This window comes from Vigna radiata, chromosome 2 (genome assembly GCF_000741045.1).
Source record: "Vigna radiata var. radiata cultivar VC1973A chromosome 2, Vradiata_ver6, whole genome shotgun sequence".
NCBI lineage: Eukaryota > Viridiplantae > Streptophyta > Magnoliopsida > Fabales > Fabaceae > Vigna > Vigna radiata.
In genome coordinates, this window is record NC_028352.1 from 5,336,574 (window position 1) to 5,357,138 (window position 20,565).

General features: G+C 35.1%; 1 protein-coding gene across 1 annotated transcript in view; it reads left to right on the plus strand.

Moving 5' to 3' along the window:
- Positions 1–20,461, plus strand: part of LOC106755757 (DNA-directed RNA polymerase III subunit 1) — a 23,710-nt gene extending 3,249 nt beyond the window's left edge. Inside the window, exons 5-28 of the mRNA XM_014637968.2 lie at positions 3,387–3,549; positions 5,320–5,507; positions 5,665–5,774; positions 6,009–6,108; positions 6,653–6,868; positions 7,083–7,231; positions 7,327–7,468; positions 7,541–7,681; positions 9,156–9,344; positions 9,924–10,137; positions 11,014–11,107; positions 11,552–11,786; positions 11,868–12,059; positions 12,734–12,832; positions 13,238–13,441; positions 13,556–13,825; positions 13,944–14,091; positions 14,217–14,368; positions 15,468–15,623; positions 15,703–15,819; positions 15,956–16,041; positions 17,547–17,754; positions 17,852–18,054; positions 19,679–20,461. Coding sequence (XP_014493454.1) covers positions 3,387–3,549; positions 5,320–5,507; positions 5,665–5,774; positions 6,009–6,108; positions 6,653–6,868; positions 7,083–7,231; positions 7,327–7,468; positions 7,541–7,681; positions 9,156–9,344; positions 9,924–10,137; positions 11,014–11,107; positions 11,552–11,786; positions 11,868–12,059; positions 12,734–12,832; positions 13,238–13,441; positions 13,556–13,825; positions 13,944–14,091; positions 14,217–14,368; positions 15,468–15,623; positions 15,703–15,819; positions 15,956–16,041; positions 17,547–17,754; positions 17,852–18,054; positions 19,679–19,727 — 3,825 coding nt within the window. The 3' untranslated portion in view covers positions 19,728–20,461. The remainder of the gene's footprint in view (positions 1–3,386; positions 3,550–5,319; positions 5,508–5,664; positions 5,775–6,008; positions 6,109–6,652; positions 6,869–7,082; positions 7,232–7,326; positions 7,469–7,540; positions 7,682–9,155; positions 9,345–9,923; positions 10,138–11,013; positions 11,108–11,551; positions 11,787–11,867; positions 12,060–12,733; positions 12,833–13,237; positions 13,442–13,555; positions 13,826–13,943; positions 14,092–14,216; positions 14,369–15,467; positions 15,624–15,702; positions 15,820–15,955; positions 16,042–17,546; positions 17,755–17,851; positions 18,055–19,678) is intronic.
- Positions 20,462–20,565: the final 104 nt, after the last annotated feature.

Below are 20,565 nucleotides of genomic sequence, written 5' to 3' on the forward strand. Positions count from 1 at the left end.
TATGTGTGGATACCGATATGGCCTTACATTTATAGGGTCTATACCTTCTTTAAGTTGTATGCAGTGTTGCTTATCACGGGGTGGAGGGAGTCCATGCAAATTGCGAAACAATCGGTAGTGCTTCTGCAGCACGACTTCCAAGGCCACTTTCTGCTCTGCGGTCAAATCTGTCTCCCACTCACCGCTTCCCCTGTCCTCCACTATGCTTAAATCCCATACCATAGCCCATGACTCAGCATCTGTCATCTTCCGCAATGATTTCGGCCTTACCAGCTGTCGTGACAAAGCTGGTTCTCCCCTAATCTGGATCTTTTTATCCCCCACACAGTACTCCATCGTCATTTTACCCCAATTAGTCCAGACTTCTCCCAATTTCGCCAACCAGGCCACGCCTAAAATTACGTCAACAGCCCCCAATTCGAAAACTTGGAATTCTTCCTCTACATCCACTTCCTCCAATCGGATCGTTACCCCTTCACAACGACCTTGGGTAATTCTTCGATGCCCATCGCCTAAACTCACAGTATAGGGGGCTGTATCGATCACCGGTAATCCCAATTCCTCCGTTAACCCCTTGCTAATATAGTTGTGGCTCGCGCCACTGTCTATGAGCACCATCACCCTCCGTTCACCAATTTTTCCCATCAACTTCAAGGTTCTTGAGGTGGTCAACCCTTTCGCCGAACATGCGGACAATTCCATGGGCTTTTCCCCTTGATCGTCATTTACCTCGGTCTCCTCACCTTCTTCGTCCTTCGCCAGTAGCAACACCCTGAGACTCCTCTCGGGGCAACGATGGCCTGGAGCAAATGGGCCTCCGCATCGATAGCATCGACCCTCTTCTCGCCTCTTGAGATACTCGGGATAGGGTAAGTTTCGGACTGCTCTGGCTCGGCCATCACCACCAGTCGCAACGCTCCCTCTCGCCGTCATGCTCGACGCCACTCCTTCTCTTCTCACAGTTCCTCCACCCTCCGTTCTTCCCACTTGGGTCGTCGCGGTTTTTACAGGTTCCGATCGCGTCATGCTCTCGCTGGGTCGCGCAAGGAATGGGTTCGTCTTAAACCCACTTGCATGCCAACCTTGAATCCGCATCGTCGCATCTTCCACATCCCTCGCTATCCTCATCGCCTCCATCAATTCAGAAGGATTCTGAATTCGAACCTGTCCCTTCACGTCTTCCCGTAACCCAGCCAAGAAATAACCCAACACCTGTTCCTCCGGTATCCCTTTCGTTTGCCCCATCAAAACTTCGAAACTTCGGACAAATTCTTCCACCGTGCCTTCTTGACGTAGAGTGGCCAGTCGTTCGTACACCGTGCCTCTGAATCCCCCTCCAAAGCGATTAATCATGGCCGTCTTCAATCCATCCCACGATCGGTTTCGGGCCTTCTCTTTCCAAAACGTAAACCAGTACGCTGCACTCCCCTCCATACTCACATAGGCGAGCTCCACCTTTTCTTCATCATCCGTTACCTTCTGTATGTCAAAAAACCTTTCCGCCCGATTGAGCCAACTGAGTGGCTCTTCTCCTTCAAAGGTAGGTAACTCTACCCTCTTCCTCCACGGTTTCTGTTCTCCTCCTTTTCCACCATTTTNGCCCACTCCGATCACCTTGGGTCCTCTATGATGATTATCGTTGACGGAGCTATCCTCCGAACTCCCTTCCGTCTGAGAACCGTGATGGTCTTGTTTTCCCAAAATCTTCATTATTTGTTGAAGGTCCCTTCGTACCGCCACCGATTCGNCCTTCATACCCTCCATAGTAATCTCAATTGCTTCAAGCCTTGCCTCCGTCGCATTCTCCATCCTCTCGTCGTTCCCAAATCGTTTGGATCCGGTAGGTCGGACCAAATGTTAGGTTTCAACTTGAGAAACCTAAAGAAATATCAAGAACACACACCGGAACACACACCGGAACACACACCACACTCTGTATAACCTCCTCTTTTATTATGCACCATCAAGATACAAAGAATAGGGTAGTCTGAGAGCCTAACCTCCCCCCAGGAATAGAGAATTCCTGTTCAAAGAATACAACAACCAAAGTAAGTTCCTTCTACTACTCTTCCTATTTATACAGACCCGTAACCACCCAAATCCTAACTGTCAAAGACAGTTAAGCTAACAACTGACAGTTAAGCTAACAACTGACAGTTAAGCTAACAACTGACTACTGACGCTTCCCTCTCCTCTCATATACTAACAGTTTCCTATCAACATCTCTTGTTTGATCTCATTTAAATTGACTTATAGTTACTACTTATATAACATGCATATATGGATGACATAATTTCGGAATGATTAGCTTTAGGAGATGACTTTTTCAACTAATGTTAAGTTTCTGTTAGTAACAAACCTCCAATTAGGAGACTTTATATAAGAAGAGGTCCAAAGTGCATTAAGGAGTAAAATCAGTTGTATAAAAGAATAGGGAGGAGGAGAAATAGGATAGGGACAAATGTAAATATTATTGGGTTGTATGGGAGGGATCAGGATCTCAAATTCCTGTAACATATTCTTGTATCTTTTATTGCAGTAGGGATATTTTGTTCCTAACCTAGTGGATATAATAGTGATCCATTCATGGTTATTCATAGCAAACAAATATTCCTTACACTGATATTCATAGCAAACAAATATGGGTGGCTATTCATGGTTCACTTGAGAGTTGAAAATTTAGAGAGGTGTTTTGAGATTCCGATGAAGAGACTTGTGGAAGATAGTCAAGAAGCTAAAGAAGGTTTAATGAACTGCAGGAGGATCTCAATCGTAATAACCATCATAATGAGAATGTAGGAAGCAATTGGGATGGGGGGATGTACACAAATATTATTGGGGTGTAAGGGAGAGATCAGGCTTTTGAATTGCAGTAACACATTCTTGTATCTTCTATGGCAGCAGGGATATTTTTTTCCTAAGTTAGTGAATGTGATAAAGATTCATTCTTTCTTCCGTATTTTCTTTTATATTCAATCCATTGCTCCTATCTCACTCTAAGCACTGTCAGATCTTTTGTGTGATGGTCATTCACTTGACATCAAGTGAATTTGTTCTCCCCAAAACTTGAGATTTGAGCCTCACTTGCAGCAAGAAAACAACTCAAACTTAATATATCCATTCTCTTTGTAAATGCAAGTTTTTTTCTTCGAAGTCCAATTTAAGTTTTGGTTGGCTTAATAGGCCTTTTGATCTTCACTTTCTTCAACTTATAATAAAAAAAGTGACTAGTCGAAACTGTGTTTTCTGTCTGAAAAAAGTATTTTTTCTGCATCTACAAAAAGCAAAAGAATAAAGTGCTTGTAATACATTCAGAATTTATGTTGGTGCGTAAAAGTCTCTTTAAAAGTTTGTATGTCATACCAATTGACATTCTATTTTACCAGGGCTGTGCTCGGATTCTCCTTGACGAAGATACCCGTAAAAGGCATTTGAAGAAAATGAGAAGTACCAAAAACAGTGAGCTGGATAAGATCGATTTTGTGAAAGTTCATGTAATTAAAGATTGTAGCAAAGTTGTGAATTGCCCTAGATGTGGATATATCAACGGTTTGTTTCTTTATGATTAATTCAACCAACAACTTTATTATTTGAATTTGTTTAAAGACTGTACATGGTGACTTGATTTCTGAATGGTATAAACATAATTGCTTCCACATTTTTTGGTTTTAATTTAATATTCAAGGATATGGTAATTTGAATCTTAGTAAATTTTTATTTTATTTTTTCTGTTGCTGTTTTTTTCTTAGATATGAATAAGCTCATACATTTTTTATTGCCTATCATGTATCCTTTGAATCTTTGTTGGCACTTTAAAGTAAAGCAAAAAGTGTACAAAACCTATGATGAACTATATTTTTAATCACTAATGTTGAGAAGAGAGAAACCAAGAAAGCATATGTTAAATTTGTGTTTAGACAACAATAAGACTATTCAATTTATATGAGAAAGAACATAATTACAGAATATTCATTTTCCCTATTTCAGGATAATAACAAAAATGTAAAATCAATCTAATTGATCCTAATATCATCAGTTACTAAATTTATTGGATTCTAACATATTTACAAGATTCTAATACTTCTCAAGTTAGAACATAGAGGTCATATGCACCGAAATTGTGACATATGTAGTTAATCTATGGACTCCTTAGTGACTTAATGAATATATTTGCTAGTTGATTTTAGGAATTGATAGTGCTAGTAGATATTTTTCTGGACATAATTTTCTCTTTGACATATTGACAGTCAACTTCAATATGCGTAATTGTTTCATAAAATACCGAATTTAAGACAATATACTTGGTGGCCTTATTGTCACTTATAATTTATAACCGTGTAATCTTCCCAATCTGGTTGAGCAAATGTAAGCTCCTGACTGGCTACAACCATATTTGATACTCTGCTCTGCATTAGACCTGACTACAATATCTTGTTTCTTGCTTTTCCAAGAAACAAGACTATCTCTGTTATACAATAACCAGAGATGAGCCTTCAATCTGTGGGGTAGGCTGCTCTCTCTACATCAGAATACCCCACAACTGGAGTTTGTCCTTTTTTTCATAGGAAACAACCTTTCTTGGAGCTCCTTTGATGTATAGTAAACAGTGCGAATCATTGCTTTGAAGAGTTGAGGAACTGACTTACTACATATACTGCAAAACGAGATATCTATACAGCTAACAATAAGGTAATTCCTAGCATGGCAAGGTGATGCTGGTGGCTGGAAAATAAGGTAAACAATGCAAGTCATTGTGGTGAAGGGTTACTGTGAATGAGATGTTTATATAGCTAATGATAGGTGATGCTGGTGATGGTGGTGGCTGGTAAAGGATTGCCGGAAAGTCGCCATTGGTGAATAGTGATGTTGCAAATGGTTAACTGTGACAGTGAAAAAAATATAACCATAGAATGTACATGGTTTCTAAAAAATTAATGATATTTAAGGATTATAACATATTTACCAGATTCTAACAACTATCTTTTTTTATGTTCTAATATTGCAATTTCTTTTTGGTGCTTTATTATTAGTCTTTTATTATATGAAAAATTTGGAATGGTTCAGTCTTAACTAACACAGGCTCAACTGTTGGTAAACTTCTATGGCAGTTTCAAGACCCCAATTTTGTTGAACTGATTATCAATACAGATGGCATGAATAAAACCATTTTTTGCATTCACCATTTTTTAAGAGGAAATATTTACACTAATTGCTTAACCATTTTAAGTGGACTATATATGATTCCCTTGCATAATGCATGTTAATATATGCATTTTTTATGTATCTGAGATGGTATTTGTGATGACTATTGTTATACAGGTTCAGTGAAGAAGCTTCCGGCTTCACTGACTATCATGCATGATTGTTCAAAATGTAACAATAATATTGTTAAAGAGCTCGAATCCACACTTTCTCGGATAAAAGACTTTAGGGCGACTACCAATGTGTCTAATAGAATTCTTAATCCTTTCGAAGTTCTTTCGCTGTTTAAAAAGATGCTTGACGAGGTGAACATTTATATTTATATGTATCTTTTTGGGTTTGATTTTTGTAACTCCTTGACCTTTTCATTTTAAGAAATTTGTGTTTTAGTGGACGTAATGAATGCTATGAAGAGGTATACTTTCCTCACAAATTGAACATATTTGTTACATTTGGTTGTAGGACTGTGAATTACTTTATGTTGCTGAAAGACCAGAGAAACTCATAATAACAAACATTATTGTGCCACCTATAGCTATTCGACCTTCAGTTGTAATGGATGAATCACTGAGGTAATGCCTGTTTGGCTATATTTTGTACTTTCTCCCCTTAAGGAACACGAGGCTTTACTTTGGTTGCATATTTTGAGGGACTAGAGAGCTCTAATGAAATGAAACTTGTATTTCTACGGTTTATTTTACCTCTCCTTTGTTTCAGGACAATTCCAGATATTTCCTCAACTCATAATTCTTTTACAGAAAATGATAATAACTAAATCTTATGGTTCCTGTCTTCATTTGTTGTAGCAATGAAAATGACATAACTGAGAGGCTAAAGAACATAATCCAAGCAAATGCTGTTTTGCGCCAGGAATTACAAGAATCAAGTGTTTCATCCAAGCTTCTGGTTAGTAGGGCATCTTGAGTGATCGTATTTTTTTAATCTTTGAATTTCATATATAAACAAATAGTTTTAACCCCACACACACACACACACACACACACACACACACACACACACACACACACACACACACACACACACACACACACACACACACACACACACACACACNACATTTAATTTAAGTTTAACTCTTGATAGTTTAGGTTTTGGATTGTATTTTAGATTATTTAGAACTTTGTTTAGTTAAAACACACACACACACACACACACACACACACACACACACACACACACACACACACACACACACACACACACACACATATATATATATATATATATATTATATGTGTGTGTGTGTTATGGAATTTATTCTTGGTAGAATGTTTTTCCAATTGTGTACATTCTAGATGCTGATTGTTGTTTGCCTGGTATTATTACATTTGTTTGCTCTCTTCTATGTTGTTCTTATATCATGAGATTATTATTTGTTTTGGTTCCATGATGTTATGGTGGTGTGATACTGTTGGTGATTTTGGTTTAGGATGGTTGGGATATCCTTCAAATTGAAGTTGCTCAATTCATAAATAGTGAAGTTCGAGGGATACCATTCTATATGCAATCAACCAAGCAATTGGCTGGCTTTGTTCAGCGCTTGAAAGGTAAGCATGGACGTTTCCGTGGCAACTTGTCTGGAAAACGTGTTGAATATACAGGCAGAACAGTTATTTCTCCAGATCCTAATCTGAAGATTTCTGAGGTTAGGCATTAAACCCTGCCAGCAATTATGTTTAAGTACTTTCTATCCTTTAGATCATAAGACATAAACTAGGATATACATGTATATAACACAAATATGTTTTGGAAGATATTAATTACGGTCACTATATTTCCCATGGAAACAATTACATAAGGAAGTTACCTCTTTTTCCTAGGTTCATATATATGCCTCTTAACTTTCTCATTTGCTCTAGGTTGCAATACCCATCCTGATGGCTCATATACTGACTTATCCTGAGCGTGTTACGCACCACAACATAGAGAAGTTGAGGCAATGTGTGAGAAATGGTCCTGATAAGTATCCTGGTGCAAGAATGCTTAGACGTGATGGAGGTCACTCATGGTTTGTAGTTTGTACTATTTAATTTTTGGTGTTTGGAGTTCTCAAGCCAATTTTGTTTATTTGACAATGATAAAGAGCATATTGTTATTTTGTAGGTCCTTAAAAGTTCTTTGTAGGAAGCGTGCTGCAGATGAATTGAGGATTGGTGATATTGTTGATCGCCATTTAGAAGATGGAGACATTGTTCTTTTCAATAGACAACCAAGCTTACATCGGATGTCTATAATGTGTCACAGGGTAATTTAAGATTGAAATGTAGAATCATGACAGATTTGGATCCAATTGCATTAATCTTTAATTTTCATGCAGGCAAGGATTATGCCTTGGAGAACTTTAAGATTCAATGAATCTGTATGTAACCCATATAATGCTGACTTTGATGGTGACGAAATGAACTTACATGTCCCACAAACTGAGGAGGCTCGGACGGAGGCTATTTTGTTGATGGGGGTAAAAAACACCAAATCTCATTATCTGCATTTTGACTATATATAATATTTTTTGGTCCAATTTATTTTTGTCAAAAAAATTCTGTGGTGAACCCTTGGCTTTGCACTGAGCAATTTCTTTTGTGGGCCTTTCATTTCTATTTATCCTGTATGAATCCTTCCACTATGCTTTTTCTTTCATTGTTTCTGCTGTATTTTCTGTGTACTTCTTACTTGTTTTAATGGAATGAAATACGTAGGCAGTTGAGAGAAATCTAGAGACGTGTGGAATTTCATGTGTGGGAATGAATTACATACCAGAGGCTGTTATGATACTCGATGAATACAAATAATAACAGTTACCCTAATTATTGTATCTGACAACATACATACATTTCTTATTTATTAATGTTTCTGAACTGGATTGGTCAAGAGAATGTTTTAAGCTTTAATGGTTCAATTGTGAACTGTAATCGAATCTATATTAATAAAATACTAATTAAAATATTATTAAATAAATATAATATCATAACTTTATAACACTTAAAACTAAAACAGAAGCACATTGCATAAACTCTTTAACATTCAAAATAAACCTAGAAATCTAAATCAAATATATCATGCTAATGTTTAAATTTTAATGAAATATTTTAATCAATGTCAATTAGCAGTAACAAATGTTGAATAAAAACCAAAATGACAAATTAATATGATATAAACAAATTGTAAGAATTTAAGATATAAAAATGTAAATTAATATAAATGACTAAATTGTATTTAGTATAATTGAAAATTGATAATAATAGGCAATGTTTGTAATCCCATATCCTCTGGAGATTACTAAAATAGAGTATTCTACTTGATATAAATTTTACTTTACAAGTTGATTTTATAAAATTCAGTTAGACTTAAAATTCCCTTTTCAATAATATTGTAGTGGGGTTTGTTAGGTGTACAATGCCACCCACTATCAGGCTATAACCACATGTCTCTGGTGTGAGACCTGTATTGGTGATCCCACATCTCATTAGAATATGACCAAAGTAGAGTCTATTCCAGTGACTATTATGTCTCTCTCTATCGAGTTGTTACTGGATCACTTACAACTTTCTAATCCATGTCCGGTCATGGTGTGAAGGAATATACTGGAGATTTTACATGGATTAGGAATATGACCAAATAATAATATATAAGTGCAAATTTCATCTTACAAAGATAAAATAATTTAAGCCAATCAAAGATAAAACAATTTATGCCAATTTGTAAACTTTACTAAACATGTGTCTTCTTTTACTTATCTAAATTAAAAAGTAATTTTTTTTTCCTTTTTGTAAATTGTCTATTTTGAACCATTTCCGTACTGATTCTTTGATTTGGTGGTCTCTGACTGGTACAGAAAATGATATCAATTTTCAAAAGTATGATATTTACAATATTTCAGTTCAAATGGGGTTAACTGTTACTTTGTTACTAATTTTATTTTATTTTGTTTTCAGGTGCAAAACAATTTATGCACACCAAAAAATGGCGAGATTCTGGTCGCTTCTACTCAAGACTTTTTAACCTCTTCCTTTCTCATAACCAGAAAAGATATGTTTTATGACCGTTCTGTTTTTACAAATATTTGCTCTTACTTAGGTGATGGCTTGGATCCTATTGATTTGCCAACTCCTGCAATTGTTAAGGTGAGACTGGACCTTATAGTTGTGACATGCACTAGATTCACTAGTATGTTTAGCCATTTTATTAATATGCATGAAAGAAAGTTAATTTATCTACTTCTCAGGCCTTTGAATAACTTTCTGTAATATGCAAATTTAACAAATAGAATTGTTGAATAATTTGATATCTTCATTATGTGGTATATACAACTTTTAAACAAATCACCGGAATCAGAAATTCATAACTTTCCTTAAAATAAAAAGGTGAAATGTGTGACTACTTTAAGTTGTATGAAATTCAATAGACTTGTTGATTACCTCAATCAAAGTTTCATTCTAATGGTTGATTTATGTAATGATTGTTAAAAGTCTGTTTAAATGAATAAGTGCCAAGAACACCCTATCTCTAAGCTATGTTAGTGGGAAGGAGATCTACTTTTAATAATTGACTTTTTTTCCAAAATAATTTTCTGCAAGAGATGTGTTATGTGGAAAAATAGCCAGTTATAGCTGGCTGAATAAAAATTTGTCACAACGAGACATTCATTTTACTAATTTATACTGTCATTTTATATATCATCTTACTGTCATTATTCTTTGCAGCCCATTGAACTTTGGAGTGGGAAGCAGTTATTTAGCCTTCTACTGCGCCCACATGCAAATGTAAAAGTCTATGTGAATCTTACTGTTAAGGAGAAAACGTACACAAAGCTTGATGACAAGAAAAGAGAATTGAAAACATTGTGCCCAAATGATGGGTTTGTTTATTTTCGTAATACTGAGTTGATCTCAGGCCAAATTGGAAAGGTTACTTTAGGTTAGTTACTATTAATTTGCCTTGTTTCTTTCGTTTTATAGACTTGTATGCTCAAGAAGATTATATTTTTTAAATCATAGGACATAAAGCCATAGCATCATCAATATAGAAGTTACTAACCTGTCTAGGTTAGCTCTACAACTTGTATCAACCATATGCAACATTCTTAGAAATATTATTAAAGGGAAAAGAAATAAAAAGTGGGGGTTGGGAGGAAACCCAACCCATTAAGAGAAATGAAAGTGCGGAAGACCACAATTATCCTAACAAAGTTCGTAATGATAACACCAAGAAAAAACTGGAGATCTCAAACTATAAGCTACTAAATCATCAGCGCACATATTTTCATTGAAGAATTAGAAGGATGAAAATTCTGTTTTTGATACGCCGGTATTGATTCTGCTTCCGTCAAGGCTTAATTCTATTCCTATTATGCCAAATCTCTACTATATTTGTAATGGCAGAAAGCATCATTATCAACACTAAATGTTGGGGCTTTTTTACAGTTTATTCAACTGTTTATTGGCCATTAAGACGAAAATGAAGCAATAGGCAATTTGTCTCTCATTTGCCATGTCACTATAGTGCAGATTGACTAGGAAAGAATTTTATATAGATGTGGGAAATTGGATAGAAGTCACAGCTGCATAAACTCCTTTCTATGCTTCCAATTATATCTTTTTCCTAGATCTGATAATTTGAGTTGACTCACCTTTAATAATACAGCAGTGGTTCTTTAAAAATTTTTGGATTTGCAATATAGTTTACTTTTAACATCTTCACATGCGCCTAGTTTGTTATAAAACTGTAGTTTTACAAATATTTGCAGTTTTTGCAATATTGTTCATGTCCTGCTTTGTTTTGCATGGAGTTCAGGAAATGGAAATAAGGATGGACTGTTCTCTGTGCTACTGAGAGACTATAAAGCACATGCAGCTGGGTCTTGCATGAATCGTGTAGCTAAATTTAGGTAAATTTGTTTGCTTTATGGGTGGTAATAGTGTTGTCTGTCGTACATCAATTATGTGTGAAATGTTTTGAATTAGAATTAGAATTAGAATAAATGCATACTGGAATTTAAAGCATTTTCTTAAAGTTCCTGTTTGGAACCTAAAAATATGTTTTTCAAGTAACCTTGGAAGAGTGTATATGGATCAAAGCGAGCTTGAGCTCTGCTGTCTTTATTTGCCTTTGTAAAATCAAATTGATTCAGCGGGGGAAAGCAGTTATGGGGAGGGTAGCATCAGTACCCTAAATAAGCACCCAAAGGGAAGAGGAAACTTGTAAGAGAGATACATGCTGAAGGGGAACTTCTGTTAAAAGTTTTTAATTGATGCATTTCAGTATTGTATGTTACATTTGGATAGGTGGATTTAGGAGCCTCACAAAACATGATCATTTTACTTGGATGCAGTGCGCGATGGATTGGGAATCATGGGTTCACCATAGGCATTGATGATGTCGAACCAAAAGAGATACTGATTAACAAGAAAGATGAAACACTTTTAGAAGGTTATAAGAAATGTGATAATCACATTCAAGCTTTCAATAAAGGAAAACTAGAACTCTTAGCTGGTTGTGATGCTGCTCAAACATTAGAGACTCGGATTACTGGGGTACTGAATGGACTGCGTGATATGGCAGGGAAGGTATCCATTTTGTTTTCCTAAATAGTTTATTTGTGTTTCAGAATAAATGTCTGCATGTCAATGGCTTTGTAATTTTCACAGGTTTGCATGCAAACCCTTCACTGGAGAAATAGTCCATTGATCATGTCACAGTGTGGATCCAAAGGATCTCCTATTAATATCAGTCAGATGGTTGCTCTTGTTGGTCAACAGTCAGTTGGTGGTCGTCGTGCACCTAATGGGTTCCTGGATCGGAGCCTTCCTCATTTCCCTCTAAATGCAAAAACCCCTGCTGTATGTTGTGCCCTCTCTATTTGTGACTCTATCATCCATTGTAAACATGGACAATGGGCATGGGAATGTAAACTTGCTCTTGTTTATGAGTTAATGCTTGAGTTTGATGACTATGGGATTATCTTAAGATTAGTTTCCTTATTTCTTTGGTTTCTTTGTTTCATTATGATCTCTTCATTCGTTTCCTTATTTAATTAGCATTTATACTAATTCTTATTTATACTAATAATGCATATGATTGGTATAGGTTGTAGTGCTAACCTGATTAAGCTTGCAATTTGTATATAAATAAAGTGTTAGATATTCCCGATTCAGTTTATGATATTTCTGTTATTAAAGTTGTTAGATGTAACGGGTTTAGGCCCATCTTTTTTTATTTTCCTATTTATAAATACTTAATCCTATGTGCTCTATACACATTAGGGGTTCAACCTATGCTTCGTTTTCTTTTATTTCAACATAAAGTAAGGATTGGTGATTTATGATTTATATCACATTCCTCATTTATTTGTCACCATATCTTTGGTCTTTATTGCATATCGAACCAATTCTGTCAATTCTATCACCTTCTGTGCACTGTTTTAGATTTCCATTGTTGAATTTTGCTCTGGTTATGTGATGCAACTTGTAATTGTTTCCTAATATTGAATAATGCTGCGCTGCTCTTGGTGCAGGCCAAAGGTTTTGTTGCTAATTCATTTTACACTGGATTGTCTGCTACCGAGTTTTTCTTCCACACAATGGGAGGGCGAGAAGGGCTTGTTGATACAGCAGTAGGTTTCTTATTCTGAATTTGAATAAATTGTGCATGATATCTTCTTAATTAACAACTTCATTCCATTGTATCTACTATTAAAACCAAGTCATATATCGAGACTAATTAATGGCATATGAATCAAGGCTACATGTTTTTCACTTGGATACAAAACTATGGAAATGAAAGTCATTTGAACAAATGTTCATTTTCTTCATTTTGGAATAATGTTTTCTTGTTACACAACCACTTTACACAATTATAGTTTTTACCTGGACTGTGATTATATAAAGTTGACTATTGTGTAAGAGCTACTGGTAGTGGTAAACCATGGAAATTTTGGATGTTAGTCAATAATTAACCTTGGATGTTAGAAATATTGGTCTTCATTTTATGATTTTTCTTTCTGCTCGTGTCTTTACAGGTTAAAACTGCAGACACTGGATATATGTCTCGTCAATTAATGAAATCCATGGAGGATTTGTTTTTACATTATGATTACACTGTAAGAAATGCCAGTGGTTCTGTTGTTCAATTTTGCTATGGAGATGATGGCATGGATCCATCAGGCATGGAAGGAAAAAATGGAAAACCATTAAATTTTGAGCGGATGTTTCTTAAAAGCAAGGTTTAAAAGTGGCCTTGGTTGTTTTATTTAGTTTCATCGTTATTGTTGGAAATTTTGTAACATTCTGAAAAACTTGTTTCTTCTGTCTTTGCAATGGATTATGATTTTTTGTAGGCCATATGTCCCATTAAGGACGATGATGAAATTTTATCTTCCTCAACTGTGTGCCAAGTAGTTCAAGAGAAGCTGTCAGAATTTGGCATGTCTAGGGAAGTGGAAAAAGGGGTTTTAGAGGTGGGCTTCTCTGCAGATTTTGTCGAGTCTCTGCAGTCCTTTATTAAAGGTAGTACCAAATTAACAGAAGAAGCTTTCACTGATGACAATTCCCAAATCCTGAAAAAATTTGGACAGAGGATATCTGGGATCACTCGTAGACAACTAGAGGTGTTTATTTCCTAAGAATGTGTTTATTTCCTATTGGTCTCATTATTCTTCCTTTAATCTATGTACAATTATTTATAATTTGTGCTTGTATTTATTTACATAGTACCCTAATTTTCAGGTTTTTTTGAATATTTGTCTATCTCGTTATCATTCAAAAAAAATGGATGCTGGAGCTCCTGTGGGTGCAACTGGAGCTCATAGTATTGGAGAGCCTGGGACCCAGATGACTTTGAAAACTTTCCACTTTGCTGGAGTTGCAAGCATGAGTATCCTTTATTTGACCATGTTGTCTGATTTGATAATCACTGCTAGTAATATTCTTTTTAAACACTTTATTTAATATTTCTGTATGTTGATTGGTCTGGAATGTTGTCCCTTAATCTGTTATTAGACGTCACTCTTGGAGTTCCACGTGTCAAAGAAATAATGAATGGTAACAAGAAAATCAGTACACCAATTATCACGGCAATACTTGAGAGAGATGACAGTGCAAATACAGCAAGAATAGTTAAAGATCGAATAGAAAAAACAAATTTGGGCCAGGTATGCAGTTGCGGGAAAAAATGCCTCATTGATCATCAGTTATGTCGTTATTTTCATTCATAAATTAATTAATTATTGATTTTTTAGGATGCCATTCTTCCGTCTTTGTCTTTATTAATGTAGTATATATTTGGGTTCCTGTCAAACAGATTGTTGGTATCAAGTGCATCTGTTTAATACAGATTATTGTTATTGCACGTGAATAGGTGCAACAGTATCAGTAAATTCTCTGTAGCTGATTACCGTAGTGTATACAGTGTAGTTGATCATATTGTCATTTTGAATTTTGTTAGTCATGCTTTTCATACGAGGTTCTTCTACTATTTTGTCTTGTAGTAGTTGTTAGAAAATATGAAAGATAAGGAATTCACCAAATAATGATGATGGTGAGGTGACGACCTATGATGATATACTCCACTTGTTGAAAGAATAGAAGGTAGTTTTTGGTGTCCAGAAATGCTGTCTGAGAACATTAGTAGAGCAGAAGAGGAATTTGCATAGTTGACAAAAGAGATAGCAGAGGGTAAAATCTCAGTGATTGAGTGAGTTGGTGTAGGAGTGCTATACCAATGCATTAGGGTTGAACCGAGCTCTGGATACCATGACAGGAATCACGAATAGGGAGAAAATGTGACTTAATCTGATTGCCGTTGATTGGTTAGGACAAGAGGGCAGGATAAGCTATTTATAGATGCCTTATGAAGATAAGATATAATCTTTAGCAAGTTGTGGTTAATACAATGTTATACAATTACGATTATACGTATGTTATGTCCTCTAACCCAACTGTTAATTATGCTAATGATGAGATAATTAGAAAATATGGAGAAAACAATCGTAAGTGATAATCTAAGAGATTCTAAAATATTCTAAAGATATATTTAAAATCATTTTTAATTATATTCATTTATAACCATTTATTATTTAAAGCATTGGGGCCACTTTTTAGTTTTATCATTACTAATTTGTAAGTATCAATCATGTTTTTGTATCAATATCTTGATTAAGCGACTATTTTCATGTTTTCATTCTTTTGTTAACGTCTTTGGACAGGTTTTTTTCTGTGTACCATTTAATTTAATTGTGCGAATTGATATAGGTTGCGAAGAGTATAAAAGTTGTTTTGACTTCAAAATTAGCGTCAGTTGCTATCACCCTTGACATGGAAAGAATCCAGGACGCTCATCTAAATATAGATGCTAATATTGTTAAAGAATCAATTTTACAAACTAAAAAGACGAAACTGAAGCCAGAGGTGAAGAGTTAATTTTGTTATTGTTGATCTCCTTTTCTTTTTTTGCCTGCAATATTCAAAGTTTTTTGTTGATATGCAGCACATCAAGATTTTAGATATTAAAAAGCTTCTAGTTGTTCCCCAAGATGCCGATAGAAGTAAATTGCATTTTCAGCTTCATTATCTAAAAAAATTGCTTCCAACAGTTGTGGTAAAGGTATTTGCTTTCGACTTCATGAATGATGCATAATGAAGGAAAGATTATGCTTGCTTTGTGTGGTTTTACAGTTTTGTATTTATTTCCAGATAAATATATGGAAAAACATGCATGTCTTTTATTTTCTTAATTGCAGGGAATTAAAACTGCTGATCGAGTTGTTATCAGTAAAGAAGAAGATAAAATCACCAAGGCTGAAAAGTTCAAATTACTAGTAGAAGGGTTAGTTCATCCTGTTTTTTATGACTCATGCTCCTTTAATCTACTTTATATACATGTTTGCATGCATATTATATGGCTTTTTGAGGTTGGGAATGTAGACCAAAGGGTTGCTCAAGTAAACTTCAGACACAGATTAGTGATGACCAGCAATGTTGTTGCTTAATCACAGCTCTGAGCTTTTACTAAGTGTGCCTAAGCAAGCTAATCGATTTTACAAAATGGGACAGTTCTTTTCATCCAAATTTTCTTTAACTAGGGGAAAATTGGATCTGGAGGGTTTGACATGGCCATAGGCTGGTGCTATACCTGGGGTTCTGGTTGAAGAGATGTGGCTTGAAGCTTTGCTCATCATGCCCAGGTAATAGCAGATCCGGTGGTGGAAAAGTAGAGTCAGAAGGCATGCTAGGTTATGGAATAGCTCTAAACAAACACATTGTAGAAGCTTCTACCACACAAACAAAAAACAAAAATTTCGCAAATGAAACAGGTAGAAGATAATCGAAAAGAAGAACAAGAAATAATCACACACAAAAGTAACATGGTTCAATTGAAGTGCTAACAAACTTTAATCAATGTCCACAAGATAATTCATTGTGAACAGACGTCTTGAACTCTGGCTCAAATCAGAGTTTTTTGTTATTATAGTTGAACAACTCTCAATTAACAATAACTGTCAATACAGGTTCTTCTTTATATAACATAACTACGGTAACTAACTTCCCTAAAACATGCCTAAACTAACATAAAAGACATGTGGACAGTTTTTCCTATTATTGACCTGGAACGTTACTTAGACTGCTTATTCAAATGACACTAATATCTGTAGATGCCAAGAGACTAGATGTTTTAGTGAGATTATCCACATTGATATTAGATATGCATCTACTGACAGTTTGGAGCAATTGGACAGTCTAGGAGCCTTAAATTTTTTTTTTTTGAACCAATCTTCTCAAAAGGCTCTCAAACTGTTATACTACTTTTAGGTATTTATCTTGCACTATAAGCTTATGCTACAAGTTAGGAATCTAGCTAACTCTCCATAAAAGTAATGGGAAACTGAGACAGTTCTAACTGACAAACAGCCACAGCTGTGACAGATCTTCTTGATAGATGCCTGCCTAATTGTATTTGAAGTCTGTGGAAGACAGTGGACAGTTAGCTAGTTGTAGAGTTGGCAGCCTTTGCAGTCAGGCCTTTAGCAACATGGGCCATATACTATCACATAGAGGACTGTTCTATTGTATAAGTTGAACTTGAGCTAGTTTTAAGAAGGAACACTCTTGTTATATTTACCTGTACATTTAAGGATTAGTGATGAAATGATAAAGAAAACTATCATCCCTCAGAAGCAATAATTTTGTAGTTTTTTAATTGTTAAGTTTACTTCCTGATCTGCATGTATATGTGTTTTCCCCCTCGGCAATTCGTAGCATTCAATTCTATTGATGTTTATTATTTGTTAAGTTTATTTCCTAATCTGCATGCATTGTTATTTGCCCTCTCAGCATGGGCTTTCGAGAGGTTATAGGAGTGGAAGGGGTTGATGGACGTTATACTCTTAGTAATCATATTCTTGAAGTGCGGGACACTCTGGGAATTGAAGCTGCCAGAGAGTGTATTGTTAAGGAGATAAAGTATACAATGGTGGATACACATGGAATGAATATAGACACGCGGCATATGATGCTTCTAGCAGATGTGATGACTTCCACAGTGAGTTCTTTGGAGATTATTCAGTAGAAAATTAAACAAAATTGCATTGATGCTAAATAAGCTGCTTTTCGCTAATGTAATTACTTTTTCAAACTAGGGTAATATCCTCGGAATTAATAGATTTGGAATTTCAAAGATGGGTAAAAGTGTGTTAATGCTTGCATCATTCGAGAGGACAGCAGATATTCTTTTCCAGGCATCTGTACGTGGGAGGGATGACTCAATTGGTGGAGTAAGTGAATCCATAATCATGGGTATACCAATTACAATAGGTACTGGAATGATCAAGGTCAAACAAAGGTGAGACGTGAATGTCATGTTTGTTAATGTGACTGCATAGTAATTAATGCATTAAATGCTAGTCCTATTTTTTGATACATGCATGCAATGACTCTGTTGGATTACATAGGAAGTTTGGGCCATTGTTAGCCTAGTCGCATTTTATAGTTAGGATTAGGTATGTCAGTATCTTCTATTAGGAGCTTCTGCAATTTAAAGATAAAATTATAATATGAAAATAAAGGTCACGTAAGTTTTTTGTAGATCTAAAATTGGTTCCTTAAAATTTGTTGCAGTGTTTTTTTATTCCCAATATTAATCAATGTTACTTTGGTTCTGACGGTTACTATGTTACCTTCGAATTAGCAGTGTTGACATGTTAGTTTTGGCAATGTCGGTAAATATCTGACAGGGATATTATACGCAACACTACCAATTGAACAGTAATAAAGTTATTGTCAGTAATTCCAATATAACATATTTATTAAATGCCAAGTATCAAAACACTGAATTTTTTTGGAGAAACCAATTTCATTACTAGCCAATTTTGGAGGTATAAAATTACAGAGGCCTGGGCCGCCAAACAATTAAAATCGTATAAATCAAATTGATTGTTGATAGAGATGTCACTCACTAGCCCATACCTAGATTAAGCCTCAACATGGTATTTGATCCTGGTGGTGGTTAAGGTTCATGACTTTTGACTTTTGCCACCTACATTTTTTTGGGGTTCAATTTTATTATGTCCATATTTATCTCCGGGGTATTACATCCGAACACACCTCCCTTTACCAGCAAGACTAGATATCTAAAATTTAAAGTTTAGTAGACATTTGCAGGTAGCAGGCTCTATTACTTTAAAAATGGTATTAGAATGTATTATAGATCTATTATTTGGTCACTTGCATTTGTCCATCGTCTAAATGCTTTTTTCTTGATCACACATCGATTGTAAGTGTAACCAACATGATGTTTATATGTTTATAACCAACATCGATTGTAAGTCTAACCCTAAATTCTGAGATTTCAAATACTAAATCTCATAAATCTAAACATATTAATGTAAGTGTGTTGGGTTATTAGGTATACTTATTTTAGTGTAATCAGTAGGACTAAAGTAGGAAATAGTGTGTTGGGTTATTATCTCTACTCTATACCTAGTTTTGTGCCTAGCAGTCTAGGACAGGCCAGTCCCTTGATCTTTCACCTCTCTTTTGTATAAGCTCTTCATCAATATAAATAGAAGAACATGAGAAGGGTCCTTTAAGCCCTCCAAAAATATATTTCTGTTTTTAAAATCTAATTGGCATTTCATTTGTTGTCTTTGTTATATTGTATAACATACCTTTAAAATGTAAGTAAATGTTGACTATAAGATTATATTTCTGTTTTATTATTTATCCAAAATGTATTATACATTTTCATGAAAATGTTAATTTTATTAAATTTTTACTTTATAAAAAGTTGTGAAATAGATTAAGAAACCAATATATACTCATAAATTGGGATTTCATCCAGCAATACTTCCATGTTTCTTTGTTTTCTGAACAACTTTTGTGTGGCACCATTATATGCGCTATTTACTTGATTTAGTATTTTGGTCCTTACAACTTACTTTGGCTAACCCCTCTTGGCTCTTTCTTAGGTTGGATCCTCCAGATTTGCCTCATGGAGCCAGTCCTATTTTGTCTTGATTTTGAAGTTGTTATTAACAGCACAGATGTGGGTCATCATCATCGTAGTTGGGGTGCAACGAATGTTATCAGCTGAAGTTGGGAAAATTTACTCATGGATGTGCATATATTTTGCCAGTAATAATTCACAACATTACTTTGCTTAGAGATGCATGGATGAAACGAGACTACTGGTTTCCAAATGGTCTTGAGTTATCAACATAGACCTAAAGCACAACTGAAGGGGAGGAAGCATTGGTTTCAACTAACCATTATTTGTATCTTCAAGCCTAAACATTTATTAATATTTAGTGAATTCTAATCTTTTGTAAATATCCGGCTAGGTTAATGGAGAGTTGTATTATAATATCATTTAATTTATATTGTTTTTTTGTCAAATAAATGGCACAAAAACGAAGATAGAATTGCTGATTAGTTTTATATCGCAAGTTTTTAAAGTCTATCATCGTTAGTCATGAAGTCTTCAAAATTTCGAAGTGAAAGATGATGGAATTGGATTATCTCTAGTTGAAATTCCAACTGCTCAAATCTTCACCATCCAAATATATTGTATACACTAAAATATAACAAATTCAAGTTTATCAGAGGGTGAATGGTGGAACTAGATCGAACTACAGTTACAATAATATGGTCATAGTAGAGGATCTTGTTCTGAAGCAGCCCAGGTTTTTTTATGCAGAAGACAAAAACAAGAATAATAAAGGATGGGCACAAGGGTCTATCACTTTGATGGTATTTAGACACAAAATGGCCCTGCCTATCAAATCGATTTTGTTAGGAAAGCTCACATGACATATGAGATTTTAATACTTAATAAAATCCAAGTTAAACATGATTT